The sequence below is a fragment of the Daldinia decipiens genome (genome assembly GCF_022478715.1).
Source record: "Daldinia decipiens strain CBS 113046 unplaced genomic scaffold F4813scaffold_3, whole genome shotgun sequence".
NCBI classification, from domain to species: Eukaryota; Fungi; Ascomycota; class Sordariomycetes; order Xylariales; family Hypoxylaceae; genus Daldinia; species Daldinia decipiens.
In genome coordinates this window covers 1032216-1054776 of record NW_026054546.1, presented here as the reverse complement: position 1 = coordinate 1054776, position 22561 = coordinate 1032216, and the positions used below count along the sequence as shown (strand labels likewise).

The following is a 22561-nucleotide window of genomic DNA, read 5'->3' as shown; positions in this document are numbered from 1 at the left end:
ATCAATCAGGTACAATACAATACCTAATTGGACATACAGGACGACGTCAGCTCCTGCTTGCTTATGTTTGTCTAAGACCAAAACTGTCTGACTGTGCCTTGCCTTGAATAAGCGTCGCGATAATCATCCAATTCTCAATTCTTCATCAGTTCTAGTCCCTGAAATATTGGTATCTCGTTAGTCAACCAAGTATAGAAAAATCCGGGTCGCAAGTATCTGCTTGTTATCTGCTTGTTGGAGGTTAGGTTCAGTTGCCGTATGCGCCGGCGTCCGCGCGGTGCCATAGTCTGACTCGTCGACTGCGCATCACCACATCCTCACGTCTCTAGTGGATATTCGTTCGCATACTAAAACATCATGTAAGTACAGTTCTACTAACTACATAGCAATTCTACATCCTAATACCTAGGTAATTACCCGCAAAATCTGATACGTATCGCGGACCTTAGGATCGAGCCATCCGAAAGACTACGACGAGCAGTCCATAGCAACGACGCCTCGCTCGTTCGCCGCATTGTGAAATCTCACCCAGGTCTAATTCATAACCCAGACCATTCCGCAACTGGTCTCTCTAATTCGAGCCTCCACCTTGCCGCCAGCCTTGGTCACCTCCAGGTATGCAAAGTCTTAGTTACTCACGGTCACGAGCTTCCTACGCCGGCTTTGAACGATGACCATCAGACGGCCTTGATGCTAGCCGCCGCCGCGGGTCATACGGAAGTCGTCTTGTTTCTTGCCGAGAGCGATCCCGCATCCATCCTCCGACGGGATATCCGAGGTAGGGATGCTATCATGGAGGCTAGCATGGGAGGTCACGATACGGTGCTACAGATTCTTCTCACGTATGCGCCTGGAGGGGCGCAAAATGCTGTTCAGAATGCGGATCTCGACGGGAATACCGCTCTACATTTCGCCAGCAGCAACGGTAACCTCCTCGTTCTACGGACTCTGCTTGCTGCAGGGGCCGACCCCGAGAAGAGAAATGTTTGGAGTTGGACCGCCATCGCCTACAGCGCGACCGTACAAGCTGAAGTCTACCTCAAAGGACTTGTCTCTGAGGTTGAGAAGCGAAGGCGGATCAAAAACGAGGTAGAGGAAGGGAGAAAGGGAGGCGCCGTCCGAATGGTCGAAGAAGAAATCAACGTGGTAGACTGAAGCTAAGATTTAGTACGACTACACATTGACGAAGTATCTACTCGCGCGGCCCGTCGGTACTATTCCTCACGATGTTCTACGACGCTTAGCTAGGGAACCGAGTCTCCCGCCTCTACAAGCGCTATGGAACCGCCTTCCTCCCATGTTTACGTACGCATTTTGGGCGAGCTGGCAAACTTCTAACCAGCCCTAAGCTTGTGCTACCACTGGATCTGGTATTCCGGTTGATTTTTGACAAGGTCTGCGAAAATGGTGCCTGTGGCACGAAGATGATATCATTCAAACAGCCTTGTCCCTGACGACCAACCCTCGCAGTAGTTTCGCGGTCATATCCCACGTCTACCGCAAGTGACTACTCTTAACACTCACAGTATCATTTGCTGGAAATGCGTCAATACTGGGCACTGACTTTGGGTGACTAGACAGAGATCAGTCTGATTTAGGGTTTGCCGCCTTCTCGTACACCCGCAGTGCCATTGAATGGTTTGCCGTTTTCAGCTTCCGAATTATAGTGTCAATGTCGGGCGCTACATTGACGTACTCTCTTACAGTACGCGATAACCATTATCTAATCCAAAAGGCGACCATACGTCAAATCTCTATGGTATCTTTCTCTCTACGCTGTAATCTCGCACGCGGGATTATTTAGACTGGTTTGGTACATGTATTACAATCTTCCATCCCAAGAAGAGCGGTGATCGCATGAGACGAGTTGTGTAAGGGGGTGACTGAGCAGATGATGAATCTACTGGACGATTCACTTTTCGCTTCTATCACCGAGTCTGTTTGTGGAATGCCCTTAACCATTGAAGCCCCCCTATTCGTCTGGTGATGATGAATATAATCTACCATCTCACGCTTGAGTCTCCTAGTAGCTGGATGTACTGTGATAGAAACAAACACGACACTATCTCAACAATTCAGTAGCCGTGACACTGTCCTAAGCGGAAAACTGCACAGTCTTCACTACAAATCACTACTACTCCCCGCAAAGGCTCTTACTTACAGCAATACTACTCAACTCTCTGGTTCCAACTTATTTAAGCGGACACTTTCTGCTCGTCTTTCAAGCTGGATTCTCTACAGACTCTGGTTGAATTGCCTCACCCGGCTACGAAACTCATCGTCGGCCAATACTTCTGGATTCATCCATCTCGACGCTCTTGGGCTTGGCTGATTGTCGGTTCGTTTTACGACTCCGAGGCCCATGAGCTCTGGCATATCGAACTTTTTATCGGCTACAGGGATAATACTGCTACCGAGTTTGCCGAGTCCTTAACATCTAACGTATCTAACGCGACTGGTAGGTTATTACCCCTGTTATGGTTTTTGCCTGTATCCGTATCCGTACTAACTTTTATAATAGAGACCTTTGTAATAGACGAAGGAGACGAATATTTTAGAGATAGCGTAGAAACACAACTTAACCTTAATAACTCCCCTACCGAATACAACGGTACTGAACTTCAAGGGGAGGTCCTTGACAACTTCTTTACTCACATTGTCCATTATCCCGGGGACTACACGGATTATACGCAGGCCTTTACACCGATCATGGCCGCCCAGACGTTCGGAAACGGATGGCACCCCCAGTTCGGCTCGGACCAGACTGCAAACGCGAATGCTAGTCCTTCCTTTGGCAACGTCATCCCTGGCATCGTCTATACCGGCTCCAGTAGTTATAGCTACCTCCCGAACCAGGGCATATCTGGTCTACCCGGCGGCGTCGTCCCCGGACCGAATAACCAGGCCCCGGTGTATGTTATCCCTCCGAATGGACATAACTACCCGGTCCCTGTGTTTCCCAGCCAGGGACCCCGTCTACCGAACCCCCATCCTGTTGTCAACCTCGACGCCCCGGCTTTGAACCTGAACAACTCCACTGGTGGTGTCGGTTGCGAGCCTGGATACAACTACTTTTTCCCGCCCGAACACACGAAACTTCATGTTGTCAAATCGTCGACCGCCCCCTGGCGACTCCCTGAAGGCATGTCGATGAACTTTGGCGCTTACCATGTGCCTGTCAACACGACGTTGGCGGAGCTATTAGTGGGCTTTGGCGCTCTCAACCCCTGTCCAAAGAAGAACAAGGTCACCGAAGTGATTCAGGGAGGTAACGGAAAGTGGTACAGGGGTGTCACATTTTCTGGTGACGGTGAATCTATGAATAAGACGCTAAGAGATCTAGGCTGGGATCGTTCGCGGACGGGACGCACGGGAGAGAAGCCGGTCATCTGGCTTTGGATTACAAAGGATTAATACCCAGCATGCGTATCTAGATGCTGATTTATAAGTAGGACCATCGCGACCGCTTTTATTTTTTTTTCGTTGGGGATTTATATGTACCTCATAGGGGTTACCTTGCACAGTTATTATAAGATGTTTTTGATCAGCGCGCCAATAAGCGATATATGTTTCTAGTCTAGCCAGGTATTCGGTAGTTGCGCTGCTTATAAAATTAGGTACTTACGTAGGCTTATTTCAAGAATATCGCACCGTGTCGTTAGCCTTGAACGTCAGCTAGCTTTACCTACTACTTCGGTTTGCGGATGGCCCAATTACGCCGTGCCAAATATGATTTTCGGCCGTGAACAGTAAGAAATAAACGATCAGCGAAGGAGGAAGAAGGAAGAAAAAAGAAATTTGTAATGTAATCTAGAAGAATAGAATAATATTAATAATTGAGACTTTTAACCGGGGAATTAGTAAGCGTTAGCTTAGAAATGATGCTTTTGATGCAGTTTTATAGTAGCTTCACGATGACGATGTTCCATTCGCTTCTTGAATCAGGGGCGGGACTATAGCGACTAACCACTATTACTGATATTTGTAGTCGTGCTGAAGCCGCAGCTGATAAATAAAAGTAACAGTATAAAGGTATAAGGTTATAATGGCCAGCTACCTCAAGGACAATTTGCAATTCAGCCTGAACATATTCAATACACTTCACCTTGACAGCCCAACACATTCCACTGCTATTTTTATTTTTTTCGTATTAAATTAACTACCTCATAACTTCCTCGAAAGCCCACCATGGCATCCTTTTACGAGCTAACCATCCCCGTCCTAACTCGGGCCCTCCGAACCGAGGTGACGCTTCTCAAGAAGGCCGAGGAGTACGCCAAAAGCACCGGCACGTCCGTGGAAAAACTCGTCGCTGCCCGTCTAGCCCCGGACATGTTCTCGCTTTCGAAGCAGGTCGGGGTCACGGTGCATTTTGCGAGGGTCGCGTCCCACCTGCTGGCAGGCAGGGAGCTGGTGCTTACGCAGCTGGACGAGTGGTCGCTCGAGGAAAACTACAGCGCCATCGCCGACACGCTTAAGCTGCTGGCGGGTATCAAGCCCGAGGACGTCGACGGGAAGGAATCCGACGTGCTCTCGTTCAACGTGGGCCCTGGGAAGGACACTAGCGCAAAGGCTGTAGATTGGTAAGTCTTGCATCTAGATATCGTGTTTGTTTTTTTAGAGAGCAACAGGCTAACTACATAACCTATGCTTGTAGTACGTGAACGAAAGAAAATCGGGTGGCTTGGCTACCTACCTAAGGTGTCTATGCTAACAACTTCGCAGATGTAACCAAGTTCCTCATGCCGTCGGTCTACTTCCACTTTATTACCCTCTACGACATTCTAAGGCATGAAGGCGTGCCATTGGGCAAGCTCGACTTCCTGGGGCACCAAATTGCAGAATGGGAGTTGGTCTAGACGTATACGTATAAGTAGGAGTATGAAAGAGTAGGATATGGTTGGATTTGGTATAAATAGAGAAGATTGAATAAAACCTGACAATCATTATATCTCGGACGTCTTGTTACCTGCATCAGAATATTTATTAAATACTACCTAGATGCGTAATAGCCTCCACAGCTTCGTTTCGATTGGAATGTTCATCTTACCATATATACGTAGCTCTAAGACGAAACCTACACGGGGAGCCTACAGGGTAGCAAGGTGATTTTGGATAGCCTACCCCATGTACCTATATATCATATCTGGGCGTAGTAGTGATTGTGTTAAAGAGTAACCTAAATCGTCTGATGTGTTGCTGAAGCAGACAAGACTGGTTGGATGCACGATATAGACGACAATACCATCCTCATATTTATACGTTTCAAAATCGACGCGCTCAGCCGTGAGGATCTAGCGGAGACACCAATGCGAAGCCCGGAGGCTTGTTGATCCCCCGACGGATAGCTTCGTCGATAATAGCAGCAGTAGCCGAAGTACCAATTCGAGTAATGCCTAGCGATATAGCCCCCATTACCTCGTCTAGCGTTCGTATCCCGCCGGCGGCTTTGATCTGTACGTGAGGTCCGATGTTGGCCTTCATTAGCCGTAAACGCGGCACGGTAACTCCTTTAGATGTATATGAGCCGTTGGGCTGTTTCACGAATCCGAAGCCAGTCGATGTCTTTATGAAGGCCACGGGGAGAGCCGTGCAGATCTTGCACAGATGCGCAACGTGCTCGTCTTGGAGGAAGTCGTTCTCGAATATGAGCTTGAGAATGGCGCCGTGCTTCACAACAGTATCGTTAACAGCGCGAATCTCATTAGTCACATATTCCCAGTCGCCCCCGAGAACCTTGCCTATATTGGCTACCATGTCAATCTCGTGGGCTCCCGTCTTAACGGCGTCTTCAGCTTCGAGGACCTTGATAGCTGTGGTGCTGTTCCCATGAGGAAATCCAACGACAGCGCATATAAGAACTCCCGACCCGTCAAGGACGTCCTTCGCCGCGGAAATACTGTAAGGCTTGACGCATGCCGCTGCGACCTTATTCCTTTTAGCTATCTCGAGGCCGGCAAGGATCTCTTTATCGGTCATGGCAGGATGTAGTAAGGAATGGTCGATGACTTTGGCGATCTGCGCGAGACTTACGGCCACGGCCGTATGCGTTGCCATTTTTTGAGTAGAGGCCGAGCTGTTGTGGCTTAAACATAATACCATCCTCGTGGATGAGCTTCGCGAGGGACGAGATTGAACGTCTCGAAGAGATATCTATTGTAGATTCGCCCCTGTCATAAGCTACCTACCTAGGCACCTTGGATAGATAATCACTTCGAGAAACGGTAGCTACCAGGAACTTAGATATATTAGGTGATGCCCTAATAACTCTTGGCCTCCGTTACAGGACGCAGAATCTGTGGGCGATGCGGGGTTTTGTCGTATCACATTGCGATTAGAGCGCAGATTTTCCATCATCGCCACTTTATAGTATATAGTCTTAACTTAATTTACCACCTATTCCATGCGTGTTCTTGGATACTTGGGTAGGCATGGTTGCAATATATTCTAGACTCGAGTTAGTTACCATGCAGCACGCACTTAATAAGGCAGGGATTCGTTGTCACGTTGGTATCTACACATGCAAGGAACATGAAGGTAAGAATCAGGGGGTGTGATATGAAAGTACCTACAGGCAAGTAAGCTCATACGAACCTCGTGTTATATATTTATATGCGTATATATGTACCGTATATATTTAATATAAACGCATCATGCCAGAGGAAATTTGCTCCCTTGATCCGCGTCCACTCGGAATCTAACCCCATAGCTGCTGCCAGTCAAACCAGTTGGAGGAGGTTCCGAAATCGAGATTTCCTTCGAGGGCGGCGTCTACCGCGCCCAAGTCGAAGGTTGGGTCAAAATGACCGAAAACATCAAGGTCCGAAACTTCTTCGAGAATCGAAAAGTCAGCACCGTGAGTATTGTAATTGTTAAGAGCATCGTCCGCGCTTGGAGGAGGCAGTTCTCGGTCTCGTGGTGCCGACTCGCCCTTCTTTGAAGCATCTATTAAACCGGTTTCCTGTGTTATCGACGCAACCGCCTTGTTCATTTCCTGGAGAACCTGTTCAGCCATTGCCACTGTAGTCTTCGCGGTCCAGAACGTGTCGTCCATTGATTTTAGTAGTGTCGTGTTTTCTATAAAAGACTGCTTGCCCCTACTTCTAAACATGGGGATATTGCTATGGCGCATTTTCCGATACGACACACTTAGAGACAAAGAGACACCGTACGGAATTATAGGCAAGTATGATAGCTGCCCCAGAAACTCACGTCCGACGATGGACGTGATTCGGTCGGCCGCCAAAGATCGACGGCTGTTTGTTGCCGGCGCCGGGAGGGCAGTGGAGCGATTTTCAGATGGTGACTGGCTTGAAAGTATAGCAACTGAGTGGTAAAATATTTCAAGAGAGGCTAACTACACATGAGCACAACTTGCTTGAGTCGTCAAGACATCTACTTACCTAGACATGAGCTTGAAGCCCGAACCGCTCCGGCATCGATGATCATTTGCTCAAATATGGGTAGCTCAATAATGAATTCCTTTTCTTTCCGGCTTCCGGGACGATACAAACCGATAACCTTGTCAAGGAGGCCGATAATCATCAGAAACAGTCGAAAGAGTGGTGCTTGCGTTACAATGCAATCCTCCAGGTTCCAGCCGATATCTCGTTCATGGATGAGACAAGCTCGCCCGTAAAATGCGCCATTAAGGCGGTCCAAGGCCCAGAGGCAACAGAACAAGGAACGAGTAGCCTGGATATTCGAATGGCTTTCTTCCGAGGCCATCTGTAATCCCAGAGTATGCATTTGATGAACCGCACGGCCGTTAAGCAATGCTGGGATGTCGGCTTCGTCAGAACTGCGAGGCTGCATATATAATGACAAAGCAGCTAGTATGCGGGTTAGAAAGATACGGTCCGTGATGAGGCCGGCGTCGATAGTCGTTTGTATTGCATCCGATAGCAGAGTGCAGAAGTTATGCCGAGAAAGGACTGAACCCTCAGGGTTCAAACGAAGATGACGCGAAGCTTCAGGATCGGAAGCAGCCGCAAGACTAACTATTTGCTTTAACACTTTCTCTTTTATCTCGTCATCGGACTGAATTATTGAGTGGCCGAGGATGGGGAAGATAGTATCCAGCTTGTCAAAGTAGATACGGCGGAGAACTACGTAGTCTGAAGGCGGAGGACAGCAAGGAAGGCAATGACTCCTTACGTATACTCTAAGCATGTCCTGAACTGCTTGTCGCGATGGCGATGTCAAGAAAAGGGGACTGGCGGCTTTATCTAAGCCGAGTGCTCGAGGTTGCCATATCCCTAAGCCACCCCTCACTGATACATCGCGAGTTGAGCAAAGACTCGTAGCCTCCATGAGAATTGCTTCGGGGCTCAGGTCGCCAACAAATCTGGAAGCATGTCGCTCTGGACTCTGAGCGTCATTGGGACTACGGAGAGGCTCGCATCGTGGAGGAGTAGGATGGCCAGTTGGATTACGGACCGTGGTATCCCCACCCCCGGATATTAAACTAGGCGAACCGTCTTTAGAGGTATCGCTATCGTGACTATGAAAGCATCTCTTCTTCCGGCGTCGGCACCTAGCACAGGCCTGGGCGACCTGCTTCCTCTTAAGGGGTAAACCTGTCGAGTCGGACTCGATGAATTTAACCATGGCCACGAACCGCGGCGAAACCCCAGGAACGTCAACTCCGACGCTGATCACAGTTAGTATTGACTTCTAAGAGAGGAAAGCCCTTAGCATGGCATTCTTAGTACGGCGGGACCGAGAAAGAAAAGGCGAACCAGGATGTCGGCGAATAACCTAACAAGGTAGTGCCCGAACGGATCCTGAAAGATATCGCTGTTTAAGCGAGGCACTCACATATAAAACAAGCACCGTCTGCGCTATACGTGTTGTAAATCTTACGAAGCTCTTGTGAACAAATCGATCAGTAAGTTTGTAGAAGCGTTGTGCTGTTGGTAGACATCGTATGAACGTTAGGAGAGGCGGAGTCGGGTTTACTCAATCTGGTAATTCCGTATCTAGATCCAAACGGCCCCGCTCCAGAATCTTTGTAGCAATGGGAACTCCGACGTTATGTGATTGGATGGTCGACAAGGAGACTTATATCGGCTCTTATACTCTGACACTCCAAAACTCCAAAAGTTGACTAGTAATTAGGTCCGCGGCAACACGATAAATACCAACTTACGTATATCCGTATAGGTATTTCGCTCTTAGCTTCTATACGTGGTATAATGTGTGATACCTGTTCTTGGTGCGTTGCACTAAAACCGCCACCTTGCTGTCGGAATTCAAGGAACCTAAATGGGAAATTCCGGCAACTCTCCTCTCCTAGATGTAGTTAAGATGTTCAAGTAGAATCGATGATTGAGTTACCATATATAGCATTACCTAAACAGTATGATAAAACTCATTCTCCTTCGTGACTTTTTATGCCTTGTCTCAATAAGGACTATAAGGTAGATGTTGCCAACTTGCTCCCTATATCCTATATCCTCCAGCGTGAGAAGAAGTCAATCAGATACTTGCCTATATACTATTTACTATCACCGATATCATGTTGCGCACTGTTCCGAGACGGTTATCAATAAACACTCACCAGATACGATCAGTCACGGGGACAGCAACCCAAACTCAGACTAAAAGGGAGGGTGATATTTCCGACTCCTTTGTCTCATTATCCGGCGCTGCTAGACCACTTCTTCCTCAGCGGTTTCTTAACCTTAAGAAGACCTTGGTTAGCGGTCATGAAGGTCGTGTAATTGATAGCTGGAATCGACTTCTCGCCGAGCTGAAACGCGAGAATAAGATAATCGCCAGAGGAGGTCCCGGAATCATTCCTAGTCTCGACTTTCAGGACTTGGACACAGATATTACTAAACTCCGCGACGAGCTTGAGAAGAGAGGTGTCGCTGTCATTAGGGGGGTGCTCCCGGAAGACGAAGCTCGGTCATTTAAGGACGAAATCGAGGAGTATGTGAGACAGAATCCCCAAACAAAAGGTACCACCATAGCAATAGGTACCTAGCCAAACACATTCTGTTATCTGATTCTATACCAGCCTTCCCGCCGCATGATCCTCAAGTATATGAGTTATATTGGTCTGCACCGCAACTCCGCGCTCGGGCGCATCCGAACATGCTAAAAGTCCAAGCGGCGCTTATGAAACTGTGGCGCACATCGAATCCCGAAAGCCCTATTTCTATATTGCAGCCATTATCATATGCCGACCGTCTTCGTATCAGGCAACCTGGCGATGCAAACTTTGCTTTGGGCCCGCATATTGATGGTGGCAGCGTTGAAAGATGGGAATTGAACGGGTACGGCCGTGGTGGCGTGTATAATAAGGTATTTGAAGGTTCCTGGGAAGAGTACGATCCGTGGGATGCCAGCACACGAGTGTCCGCCGTCGCTAATAACTACAACGGGCTGGGCGCTTGCTCCATGTTCCGAATGTTTCAAGGCTGGCTAAGTATGAGCATCACACAGCCGTTCGAGGGAACCCTTATGGTGAATCCGGCAATCAAACTCTCAACGGCATACTTGCTGCTTCGTCCGTTCTTCCGGCCTATTAAGGATCTTGATCAAGCGTCCCCAGAAAGTTATCTTGCTGCCGAGACCTGGGAATATGCCGGCGCCGGCATGACGAGTGAACTCCACGGCGCGACTCCTGGACATGGGCAAGAGTTAGATAACACTCTCCACCCACACTTGGACCTCGAAAATACTATGGTACACGTCCCACGTATCAAGCCGGGCGACTACGTGGTGTGGCATTGTGATTGTAAGCAAAAAAAAAAAAAAAAACCTGTACCCTTCCTCGTTATAAAAACTGATGATTTGGTTAGCCATACATGCCGTCGACAAAGTACACGAGGGAAATTCGGACTCCAGTGTGTTGTATATACCGGTCTGCCCATTAACCGAGGTAAATGCCAGGTATCTCGCACGACAGAAGAACGCTTTCTTAAACGGCACCCCAGGCCCTGATTTTCCGGGCGGGCCAGGCGAAGCCGACCATGTCAATAGGCAGACCGAATCGCATCTTCGTTCATATGCCGCCACTGATGGGTTACGAGCTTTCGGGTTTGAGAAACTCGACCCAGCCACAGCAGACACTAGCGGAGCAAAGACAGTTACTTCGCTGGCGAACGAGATCCTGGGGTTCTAGGGGCATGTTTAGATGACTCTCAGCTGAGATTTTTCTTTCGATGTCGTCGGACTGTTGTGAATATAGGGGAGTATATATCCCGCGAGCTTCGACTTGAGGCTAGTCTAAAGCCTGAGAAGCAGAAAGAAGCTACATGAGCACCTAAGATTAGTATTTTGAGAAAGTAACATAACTGCCGGGTAGTTATGTTAACAAATGAGATTTTGTTAGTTAAATATCACCGTATCAAGATAAATATAACAGCGTGAATTGACATGTAAGTAACATGTTAGGTAGGTACCTAGGTACCCAACCCAGCTAAGGTAGAAACAGAAGGTATGTTTCATTGGAACCCCGGAATTGGCCGTTCCGGATAATGTTATCTATAAACCCGTACCGTACCTACCTACCTAATCTACCTCCTAGCAGGTAGCTAAGACTACCTAGCCATAGAAGGGTTACACGGAAATTTAGATGTCTTAAATACCTAGGTTAATTACATAGTAATCGTTGCTGATAAGGGAGTGCAAGAAAAGAAGCGTGGGGTAGTCTCCCGTCTTTTTAATGCAGCAAATAGGATTTGGAATTGCTAATCGGGATTTCACAGTTATCGGCGCATAATACTAATACAAGAAGGTTGCAGAGGCTCGCACGACTCTATCTGCATTATACCTGCCGGACTATGCAGGTTACTATGCTATTGCAGTATAGCTCAGCTCGCGTAATATGTCTATACCCGGCTCTATTATGCAGCATGTAGGTATCTATGTAGGTATTTATGTAGGTATTTATGTAGGTATCTATCTGGAGTACCGTCTCTAGACTGTCTCTGTGTGGCCACCTCCTATCCTTCAATCGTTGTCCGGAAAGATAAAGTAAATAATACATATGAGCCGCTTCGGCCGGAAAACTTCAAACTTAGTTCTTCTTTGCAGTTTAGATCCGTATAGTGACCGTGACCGATCATAATGGCTACTAACCCCCCAGCAAATCTTGCCCTTGACGGCGGCGACCCTCGAAAGCCGTCCTTACAGGCAGGAGACGTTACAAGCGGCACCGCAAGTATGGAGTATACCAACAATCAAGAAGTCAGCTTCGAAGAATACATGTACCATGCTGCGATCACGCGGGCCCAGGAAAAAGAAGCCAATGCTAGATACATAGCCGCTCGTGGTCCGCAGACGTTCAAAGGCATGATTAAGGGTAGATTCTCCAAAGGCCACATGGAACAAGACGCATACGCCGAAGTAGTCGGGTCGATATCCAGAGAAACCGACGAGAAAGGCCACGGAAACGATGCGCTCCAAGTTACCGGAAACGGCAGCACCGAAAGCACCGAAAATTACGGGATCACGGAGGCTCAGCGCCAGACTGCTAATCGAGCATTGAGGACGGCGAGTTGGGGTACCGTCTTTTATCTTATTACGACCGACATACTGGGTCCAACGGGAGCCCCGTGAGTTGCCACGCATTGCATGATGGGAACCGACGCTGAGTTTCTCCCAGCTGGGCGTTTGCGCAACTGGGCTACGGCCCGGGTGTTGCGCTGTATAGTGTATTCGGCGCCATGTCGTATTAGTGAGTTGAAACATACTATGATACAACTCGCCGCATTCCGCCGTGTCTGACATTTCGGTACCTCAGCTCCGGTTGGATCCTCTGGAAGGTCTTCTGCGGGCTAGACTCTGACAGATATCCTATCAGAGGATACGGCGACTTCTTCTTTCGCATGTTCGGGTCCTGGGCCCGTCACTTCGTCAACCTCGCACAGGCGCTTCAACTGCTGCTAACCGTCTCGGTTATCATTCTGAGCAACGGGCAGAGTATCTCGCAAATTAGCCGCGGCTCGTCCGGAGAGAGTCAGGGTATTTGCTTCGTGGCGTGTATGATTATATTCATGGCCGCTGGCTTCATCTTGGGTCAGATCAGAACTCTCCAACGGCTCGGCTGGCTTGCGAATCTTGCCGTCTGGCTAAATGTCACACTTGTATTACTATGGTAAGAAGCATTTGAAACTAGCGTGGCCTTGCCCTTACTCACGAGACTGAAAGTATGGTATCCGTGATGTATGGTCCGAACTATGCCGCAGTGGAAGCGAGCTTCGGCTTGCCGCCGGGTATGCCGATTCAAAAGTATGCCGGGACACCACCTCCGGGAATGGCTACAGGCGGCGTGGGATTCGTCGCTTCTTTGAACGGTTTAAATGTAGCCGTGTATGCATACGGGGGAGCGATGCTGTTCGCAGCTCTCCTGGCTGAGATGAGGTATCTCCCTTTTGTGAATCGAGCAGTAGCTCATAATCATGACAGTCTTGCTAACATCGGCTAGACACCCCTTGGATTTCTGGAAGAGTCTAATCGTCGCTGAGATATTCATCTACGGGATGTATATCTTCTTTGGCATCTTCATGTATTCGTACCAAGGCCAGTATACGTATAACCCATCGGTCCAAGGTATTGCGGCATACGGCATGCAGACTGCTGGAAATGTGTTGAGCTTGATTAGCAACCTTATCGCGGCCGTGCTATACAGCAATATCGGCCTCAAGGTTGTCTACATAGAAGTGTTCCATGAGCTCCTAGGATTTCCAGAGTTGACAACTAGGTCGGGTAAGATATGGTGGGCCGCACTAATTCCGTTATACTGGGCGATTGCATTTATCATAGCAGCGACCGTGCCGCAATTTTCGTACATCGTCGGTCTGGTCGGCGCGCTCTTTATCCTATCTTTCACTTACACGTTTCCAGCCTGGCTAGCCGTCGGCTATTGGGTTAAAAAGGACGCAATGATCGAGGGCGAGGAACGATTCGACCCAGCGACTGGTACGTACAACTACGTGGATCATGGGTGGAAGCGATGGAGACGAGGATTTATGAGAAAACCGCTCTTCAACGCATTCAACATATTTTACTTCCTCGGTGCGTTGGTAACGTGTGCACTGGGCTGCTATAGCAGCATCGTGAGCCTGCGCCTGGCATTCCAGAGCAATATTGCCACCAGTTTATCATGTACACCTCCGCTTTAAAAGCACACGCAAGTAGGGGCTGGTGTTCCGAAGTTACTGTTGGGGGACAAGGGACGCGTTATGATAAAGTGATGCATGTCCTTGATAAATGCCTGCCATTTATCATAACTTCATATCTTCTCTAAATGTATTCTGAGTTCAATATATCAAATAACACCCGATTACATCTATGAAATATTAACCATTCTTTCTGATGAATTAGGCCTCTGAGACCTGGCTTCACCAGTGACTAGGCTGAAGCGGCGTGCTATGTTCGATATCTCCTAATATACTATCGGAGTATGCGTGGCGAAAAGCTTTGCTTGAAGGCAGCCCTGTACTGCAGTATCGGCAAATAGTAAGGAACCTATAGAACCTCCTAGAATCATACTGTCGAGTTAAATATGCCGCGAAGTGACTTTGGTAATCGTATCACAGACTCCAGCAAGCCAAGCACGGCCGATTTTTGCTGTGATAGAGTAGCTTTATGCTAGTTGCCGAACGCCTTTGTAATGTGACGATTCTGGCAATTGAAACGAGCCACAAGTTCTCCTAAACTGAGTAACCGACGCTACCCCCCGGGTTCTAGTCGACTAGGATATAATTCACCGTCTAGCTGTGCACGATATATATGTTTTTCATGGCCATCGAGATGGTCATCACCTTTCTCAATGTTGTTCACTTTTTAGGACGGCGAATTGTCGTATCGCGAACTTGATTACGGAGTTCGTCGGTGAAGTGGGACATAAACCCGCTTAACCTCGTAGGCTGCCCTACTCGTATCCTATCAGACCCTGCCGTTTCGCTATTGAGCTATAATAATACTTACGAGTAGCTTCTCCTTCTCGCATGGGCTCACTCGGGTCTCGTCCGTATTTATAATCCTCTACGGATTTGTGGATGCGTCGAACGCCTCGCTGGAAGGTTGGGGACCGCAGAAGCTAGGAAACGAGGCATGTTAGGATGCTAGGTGCCTAACCTAACTAATTACATTATAACATGGTCCGGCTAGAGTATACCTTTCCGACAATATAGTCCTGTAGACAGATATCAGTGCTGCTCACTATGCAGTGTCACGGAACATATCGACTTGCCTCCATGACGAACAGCCAAGACGCCCACCCCATTGTTGAGATTTAATAAGGAGAAGCTTTCTAAAATGAAAATATGAACCTAGTAACTACCTGGAGTATGTATTCGGTAGATGATGGGTAATATGTAATATGGGAATGGTGCTGTAATCGTTGTAGCTTTCGTCCTCGCTATGTGATAATAATGAGGCTACCTAATAATAATTGGGAAGTCGAGGTAGCACTTAATTTCATTAATAATAAAGAGATCCAGGACGAAGATCGCGCGGATCTCGAGAAACCACCGACATTCAACCCCACTTGCTAATTAGGGAAATCTATAAGTCCGTGATCCATAGCGAAGGGATTATTATCAAAGGATAAATTACTGGCATACTATATTAATAACTATGTACATCGTAAATAATTTGTAGATTAATATGTAATACCTACCTGTAAATATTTCCGAATCGATGGTTTAACCTAGCCTTTAACACTTGGTAACCAATGAGATGAATAGTTTAGAAAGACTAGAACTTCCGGTAAATTAGGTACTTTAAGCATGTTATTATAGCTAGGAATCTCTCATCTTTGGTACAGGTTAATACTGAGCAAGTTGAAGATGTAAGTAACGGGAATCAAGTAATAAAATCGACAGTATGCACACTGACCTTATACTATGTATTCAAATTTCACAATCTATTATTATCCGCCTGCCGGCCTGCAACTTTACTAGGTTAGGTATTTGTATCAAGCTCGAGATTTGTTTCCTCAATGGTACCTACATGTGTAGCAAACTCTTTGGCGTATAATTGAAGTGGACGTGCATGCCGTACCAAGCTAATGTAAATGCGGAACATCTAAGACGTCTGGTGGGTTGGCCACATGTGGACATGTGGGAGAGTACTTACATCTTCAGGGATAATTGGGCAATTGAAATGTACACCGGATGCCCGTGTGGATCCTCCCGCTGGTGTCCTAGCAACGCAGGACAGGGGACATTTCAGCGCTAAGATAACGGTCCAGGGGACCGAGCGGTGACTTCTGAGCGTCAGTGTAGGTAGGTACATAGTAACTTAGGTTAGAAATGTGTAAGAAGGGGGGAAGAATAAAAGAAGAAGAAAAAGAAGAAAAAGCTATGAAATAGGAACTTCCAAGTTGAAAGTTCCCATTGCGATTTTTACTTTTGCATCCTACTCCTGAATGTTGAAAGTAGAAGTAGAGAAAAGAAACAAGCAGTAGCGGGCGGCAGCAATGACATCCCTATAGTTTTTAGGTTTAGGTACTTATCGATCTCAGAAGATTTCGGCCTCGCAGTTTATTCTGAACCTGTCACCTTTAAACACTTTCGCATCTCCTTAACTCAAAATCTACCTCATACGTTAGGTACATATGTCTATACCGTCAACACCACCCATATGACATTGCTCCGAGCCGCCAGCGTGTTATCCTTACACTGTATGCTGACGGCATTGGCTAACCATAATTACAATATTACATATCCTCATTTTACCTACTCCTAGGTCGATGGTACCGCTATCGGGTTTGGACTTGGATGTGCCCGCCCTGAGACCAAATCCTAGCCGAGTCTCTAGCCGCGTCTCCAGCCGCTGAAACCAAGTCGCCGAAACCAAGTCGCCGAAACCATGGCTGAAGACTATAGTCGCATTGACCCGACCTCCGTCGAAGCGACCAACGACGCGACCGGAGCACCCCCCGAGTCCAACCCTCAGGATCCCGTCACCGCTTCCGCAGACATTTCCACGGACACCCCCTTGTCTAAGAAGGAAAATCTCCCGCTCGTACTCCTTCGCACGCCACCAGATGATAGTAGCTTTGTCGATACCACACGACTTGACCACGACGATAAGCATCTCGACTCGGTCACCGAAGAGCTGCAAGTCAGAGCTCATCTGGAAGATGTCGAATCTAGTTTTTTACCTCCTTCGCCAACTCAACTCGCCAGCCCAGAGAAAGGAATCGATGACACATATCTATTCGATGTTACAAAGAAGAATCCTACGGCGTCCGCGCCTTTCTTATCGCCTTCTTTTACTCCCGCCCTCGCCTTCAATACGGCGACTCAACCCTCCGATTTGCATGACCAGCCCGATTCGCATCCTGATATACCCGCCGACTCGACCCCCGCTAAGATCGACCCTGACATAACAAGTCAGACGCCTGACCACAGCCCCCTTCCCTTACGCCACCACAACGATTCTAACGCTGTCGAAATTGGGAATACTACCTCTGCGCTGGAGAACCTATCTTCTCCTACGACTGCTGCCGCGGCTCGTAGCGTATCGAGAGCTATATCCGTAGCTAGCAGACGTACCAACGAGGAGACGCCGAGCGAAAATGACGATCGCGATGCTTCATTACATGGTAACTCGGCCATCGGTGTACCTAGAGACAGTTCGCTCTCCAGACCTTCGAGTCTCCACCAGCAAACTTCTGATCAGGACTTGAGTAAACTACCGGGCGACAATGGCAGCACACCGTCGATTTCTCTTCAGGTTGGCACGCGTCCCAGGTTTCTTCGCAGTAGGAACGGTAGTCAGCGTTCTTCAACCTCGTCCTTCCTCAGTAATGAAGATATTGAAAGCGATGCCACAGTCGGATTAGGTGCTGACTATGCCCTCCAGTCTGGAGGTGCTTTGCCTGCCTTTGGCTTAACGCGGAGCGCCAGCAATACTCTATCTCGCTCCGTAAGTATCGGTAGTATGGCGTCCGGGTTTGACGAGTCTCCGGACCCTATTCGACCGGATGCCCTAGAGCCTCTGGAAGAAGTTGAAAGCCCTATGCCTGACCGTCGTATCGATCTGCTTGCAACTCCGAGGCCGAGGAAGGGCCCTCTAATGGCACCTACTGACACGGTCATTGCTAGACACGTCCGCAACGTGGAGGTACCCGAATCTCTAGCTAAGGAATATAAGACGAAAGGTGGCCTGGCAACACCGATACAACAACCCTATAGGAAGGTTTCGAGTCTGTCTAGCTATACGCCCGCAAATACTAGCACTACCACCACCACCAACACTCGTGGCGGCAAAAATCTTACTCTTAAAGAACAGTCTAGCACGATTGAGCGTTTGTCCAAAGAAAACTTTGATCTTAAACTCAAGGTTATGTTTCTTTCTGATCGTCTTGACAAACTCTCTGAAGAAGGTGTTAAGGAAATGATCTCGGAGAATGTTGAGCTTAGGACGTCATTAGCTGTTATTCAGCGGGACAATAAGATCCTCAGGCGGCGTGTGAAAGAGTTAGAAAAGCGACTTCGCGACGAGGAGGACCGGCCAAGCACTGCGAGGAGCGGATATTCCTCGGACGGGCCAACGACTCCAGCATTCGATCCTGACGCGCAAGAACGAGAAGAGGAGCTATTGTATCTGAGGGAGCGCGTCGAGGAATATGTAACCGAGATAGAGAGGCTCAGGAATGAGAATATGGCTAGCCAGGCTGAGAAGAGGAAACTAGCCGAAACGGTTAAGTCTATGGGAGACCGCGCCGGTGAGCGCGTCGGCGAGAGTCTAGGTCGCCAGGAGGAAGCTGACGTATATAAGGATCTCCTCGAGCAAGAAACAGCTCGTCGCGAGCAGGCTGACGATGATAACCGGAGACTGCGGGATGAGTTGTTCCGGATAAAACAGGAGATTAATGGAACGGCTGCCCCAGGTGGCATGCACCACACAACAAATATATATAATATCACGCGGAAGGCCAAGCCAACATCGCCATCAAGATCGCGTCCCGTCTCTGGCCTGTCCGGGGAGATAGATCCTACCACCGCGTCTAGCCAGTCAGCAACCCTGGTCGATGAACTCCGCAGAGAAAGCGAACAGCTACGTCACGAGAACGCTGAGCTGCGGAGAGAAGTCGGCGCGCAGACTTCCATGTTGACGTCCCGTAACCGCGAGAAGGAGAGGCTTTACCAGGAGATTGAAGACCTCAAGCTAGCTCAACGTCGCGGAGGTCCAGCGACTTCAACTATCGATAGCCTCCTCGACCGATCGGCGTCGCGTGTGGGCGGTCATGAACGCTCGGCTTCCCGGGGGAGTGGCCGTACGAGACTCACTATGACGGTAGAAGAGGATCCCGATCGCGAAGAGTTAGAAAATAAGCTTGCCGAGCACCGCGACAGAATTAACGAGCTCAAGTTTGAAAAGCAAGAGCTCCAGCGTGAATTACAGACGTGTATGCAGGAGTTGGATAATATTAGCGAGTCTAAGAGACAGCTTGAAGACCACAACGGGGCTCTGGAAGAGGAACTCCAAAACACGACGAATGATTTGTTACAGATACAAGGGGAGCGTGATGAAGTTCTACAGGAGCACTCTGACCTCCAAGCTGAATTCGACATTCTACGGAAAGAGGCCCAAGAGGAAATTGATTCCTTAGAGGCCGAGAGTGATCAGAAGACCGAAGAGATCCAGCGGTTGCAGATTGAGCTGCAAGACCGATCGGAGAATTTCGACGCCCTTCAGGAGGAGATGCGCCAGATGAGCGAGGCATTGATAAGACTAGAAGATGAGCAGGAGAAGAAACTAAGAAGAATAGAACAGCTGGAGCAGGAACTTGCCGAGTCTAACAAGGAATCCGAAGATCTCGAGGTTAAACTTCTCGAGTCGAACGATAAGGCGCAGCGTCTCGGGGTCCAGCAGGAATCTAGCCAGGGCGAGATCGCATTTTTACGCGAGGAGCAAGAGGCGGATAAGATTCGAATAGGCGATCTCGAAGCAGCGCTTGCTAATGCCGAGCAGGGTCTTAGGGAGGAGCGCGATCGGACTAAGGAGTTGGAGCAGCGGCTGGCCAACGAGCGAAAGCAGCGCGAGATCGTAGCAGGACGCGAGAAGGAAGAGGTTCAGCAATTCGTCAACGAGCTCAATCGGGAAGTTTCGACCGCTAAGGACGAGGCCAGGCGGCTCCGTAAGAGCTTGACAAGTAGGGAGGTTGAGGCTACAGAATGGAAAGAGAGGCTTATGGAGCTAGAGAACAATCTACGGGAGGCTTTGGGCGACCTGAATGGAACTAGGTCCAGCCTTCTGAAGGTAAGTCGTATTCACGAGATGCGGTGTAGGTTTCTGGAATATTTATCTAACTACCTACCTATTAATAGTCCATCGCCAAGCTCCAGAGAGAGCTTGAAAACACGGTTCGGGAGCTTGACGTTGCGAAGAATTCTATGCTGGAAAAGGATCGCATAATTAAGCAGCGTGATGCCCTTCTCGAGTCTCACGGACTCGAATCCCGGAGGCTAGGCGAGATGCTCGATAAGGAGCGCCAAGCTCACCGTAATACGAAAAATCAATTCGAAACATTTCAGCGCACGCACCAGCACGTATCACGGACCGTCACGAGCCAGGATTCACGTATTTTAGAGCTCGAGACCAACCGTGCGGCAGACAAGAAGAAGATAGCACAGCTCGAAGTTTCGTTTAAGGAACAGCTAAACGAGCGCAATAATCTATTGCTGGTCTTGTGGACTCGCCTCTCAGCGCTCTGTGGTACTGATTGGGCTCATGATAACAGCCTCATCAACGGACGCGCTTTACCCTCACTAGAGTCTGTATCGACGATGCTCCCTGGCTTCGCTAAGAACCTGATGAGCGCCGTTAAGACTATCGAGGGCATAGTAGGCAATTTCCAATCCCGCATAAAATCGGTTGAGCGTGAACTGTGGAAAGAGTACCAGTCTCTTGAAAGCAGCCTCGACGCGAAGTCTAAGAAGCTTGAACGTCTCGAGACTATCGTTCGCACCGGAATTGCAGCCGGCCACTTCGATGCGCACGCTAAAATATCTCAGTTAGAGACCGCATACCGGGCTCTCAAAATCGAGAACGCCACTCTACAGCGTGCCAACGACGCGCGCACTCGCGGAGCCGGTTGGACGGGGTCTAAGAAGGCCAGTAGCAAAAGCTCACGCGAGGATCTGATCGACGGAGGTAGCCCTTCACCGTCTGTGCCGACTGGGCCGCATCACCGAGAATCAAAACTCCCGCGCAGCAAGACAACTCACTTAGAAACGCCTAGCTTGAGCGCTAGGAGCGGATCGAGCAGCATGTCTCGGAGCGCCTCTACTATGGTTGCGTCCGAGATAGAGCGACTGGGTACTTCCAACGGCGATAGCTCTTCCGGAAAGAATGGCGACGACAACCGGTGGATGTTTAGGCTGCGGGAGCTCGAGTCTAAGCTCAAGCAGGAGAGAGAAGCCAGGCACATGGACCGAGCAGCGGCCAGACAGAGAATACAGGATAGCGAGCGGCAGAATAACGAACTTGCTGCCGAATTAGTGCGAGCGAAGAGGAGAGGTAACGGAGAATAAAACACGCATGCCAGAAACCGAGACTACCCAATATTATGTAGGTCAGCGTTCCGGCTAATACATATCGCGAGAGGGAGCAATTCTTCTTCCTCAGGGAGACGTGGAGGAGAATCATCAAGGTCATGGGGGAAGTTGAAACTTACGATACGAATTAACTAGTACCTTGTATCAATATCGACGCATGGGCGCTTGGCGTTCTTAGGAGTGCGTTTAGTGGGCATACGCATCTAAGGCGTTCTTTTGTCTGGTGGTTATACAAAAAGCACATTTACTTTGTTATGGGACTCGAAGGAGGCGGGACGAGGTGGACCGGGTAAAGTCCATAGTCGCGTCTTCATTAGGACGGTTTGGAGAGGATTAGTGATATACTGCAGTTCTACGCTGCCAATTCATACGAATGGTTGCTCCTTTTTTTTTCCTTTTTCTTTTTTGCTTGTCTTCTAGCGTTTTATGTGGTTGCACTTTGATGTGATCGAATGCTTTCTCGTAAGGACCACTGTCATTTACAATTAAAGCCATTAACTAGATAGAGGTGACAGCTAGAGAGGATGTAAAGGGACGGGATAGGTATTATGAAGCTATAGAATTATTAATACAAAGCAAAAGGTCTGACATTTACTGACATGTACATAGGCATCCGCTAAGAAGTATAGCTTAACTAACTAAACGGTACCTAAGTTAGCCAGCCTTTCTTTTTCAGTTTAATCAATGTCTAAATGATTCTCCCGGGAACTTTTCTATTAAAGTTACATATGCTTGGACTTGAAGACATCTCAGAACAATATCCTTATGCTATTATACATGGGTAACCTAGCTGGATACCTTTATTTAGGTTGACTATAAAATAAATCTTAATAGTTTGCTTTGATCCCGCTTCGTGCTTACGAGTTTGCTCGCCGAAAACTGCGTAAAGCAGCTTTACGTGTACAGGCAGTTTGATATTTTGAGAACAGTAAAAACAGTTGATTTCCACAACACATGCAAGGCAACCAGATTACCCCAACTCGGCATAGGTAGGTGGTGAAGACGGTTCGCGAACTATAAGTTGCTGC

At 48.5% G+C, this 22561-nt stretch overlaps 7 protein-coding genes across 7 annotated transcripts; 5 read left to right on the top strand and 2 right to left on the bottom strand.

The window, feature by feature from the left end:
* Positions 1-2326: 2326 nt before the first annotated feature.
* F4813DRAFT_175182 (uncharacterized protein) lies at positions 2327-3657 on the top strand. Its single transcript, XM_049239237.1, has 2 exons — positions 2327-2458; positions 2524-3657. The coding sequence occupies exon 2, from the start codon at positions 2710-2712 to the stop codon at positions 3412-3414; it is 705 nt and encodes a 234-aa protein (XP_049103819.1). The 5' UTR covers positions 2327-2458; positions 2524-2709; the 3' UTR covers positions 3415-3657.
* Positions 3658-3946: 289 nt separating this feature from the next.
* On the top strand, positions 3947-4994 carry F4813DRAFT_345992 (uncharacterized protein). Its single transcript, XM_049241810.1, has 2 exons — positions 3947-4582; positions 4726-4994. Exons 1-2 carry the CDS (start codon positions 4189-4191, stop codon positions 4857-4859), a joined length of 528 nt encoding a protein of 175 aa, XP_049103818.1. The 5' UTR covers positions 3947-4188; the 3' UTR covers positions 4860-4994.
* Positions 4995-5280: 286 nt separating this feature from the next.
* On the bottom strand, positions 5281-6057 carry F4813DRAFT_385523 (deoxyribose-phosphate aldolase; the record flags this gene model as incomplete). The annotated part of the gene is made up of 1 exon (XM_049246267.1): positions 5281-6057. One exon carries the CDS (start codon positions 6055-6057, stop codon positions 5281-5283), a length of 777 nt encoding a protein of 258 aa, XP_049103817.1.
* Positions 6058-6697: 640 nt separating this feature from the next.
* Positions 6698-8610, bottom strand: F4813DRAFT_385522 (uncharacterized protein; the record flags this gene model as incomplete). The annotated part of the gene is made up of 2 exons (XM_049246266.1): positions 6698-7353; positions 7404-8610. The coding sequence occupies 2 exons, from the start codon at positions 8608-8610 to the stop codon at positions 6698-6700; spliced, it is 1863 nt and encodes a 620-aa protein (XP_049103816.1).
* Positions 8611-9520: 910 nt separating this feature from the next.
* F4813DRAFT_385521 (DUF1479-domain-containing protein) lies at positions 9521-11134 on the top strand (the record flags this gene model as incomplete). The annotated part of the gene is made up of 3 exons (XM_049246265.1): positions 9521-9965; positions 10025-10747; positions 10812-11134. The coding sequence occupies 3 exons, from the start codon at positions 9521-9523 to the stop codon at positions 11132-11134; spliced, it is 1491 nt and encodes a 496-aa protein (XP_049103815.1).
* Positions 11135-12081: 947 nt separating this feature from the next.
* On the top strand, positions 12082-14138 carry F4813DRAFT_385520 (transmembrane amino acid transporter protein-domain-containing protein; the record flags this gene model as incomplete). The annotated part of the gene is made up of 5 exons (XM_049246264.1): positions 12082-12569; positions 12620-12691; positions 12758-13111; positions 13165-13377; positions 13442-14138. The coding sequence occupies 5 exons, from the start codon at positions 12082-12084 to the stop codon at positions 14136-14138; spliced, it is 1824 nt and encodes a 607-aa protein (XP_049103814.1).
* A 6156-nt stretch (positions 14139-20294) lies between these two features.
* F4813DRAFT_175012 (uncharacterized protein) lies at positions 20295-21688 on the top strand. Its single transcript, XM_049239234.1, has one exon. It carries the CDS (start codon positions 20370-20372, stop codon positions 21507-21509), a length of 1140 nt encoding a protein of 379 aa, XP_049103813.1. The 5' UTR covers positions 20295-20369; the 3' UTR covers positions 21510-21688.
* Positions 21689-22561: the final 873 nt, after the last annotated feature.

Excerpts from the sequence above, each read along its gene's own strand:
- F4813DRAFT_345992 (XM_049241810.1), top strand. The coding sequence starts at position 4,189 with ATGGCATCCTTTTACGAGCTAACCATCCCCGTCCTAACTCGGGCCCTC. Across the intron at positions 4,583-4,725 it reads TAGCGCAAAGGCTGTAGATT|ATGTAACCAAGTTCCTCATG; the intron begins GGTAAGTCTTGC and ends ACAACTTCGCAG.
- F4813DRAFT_175182 (XM_049239237.1), top strand. The coding sequence starts at position 2,710 with ATGGCCGCCCAGACGTTCGGAAACGGATGGCACCCCCAGTTCGGCTCG.
- F4813DRAFT_175012 (XM_049239234.1), top strand. The coding sequence starts at position 20,370 with ATGCTGGAAAAGGATCGCATAATTAAGCAGCGTGATGCCCTTCTCGAG.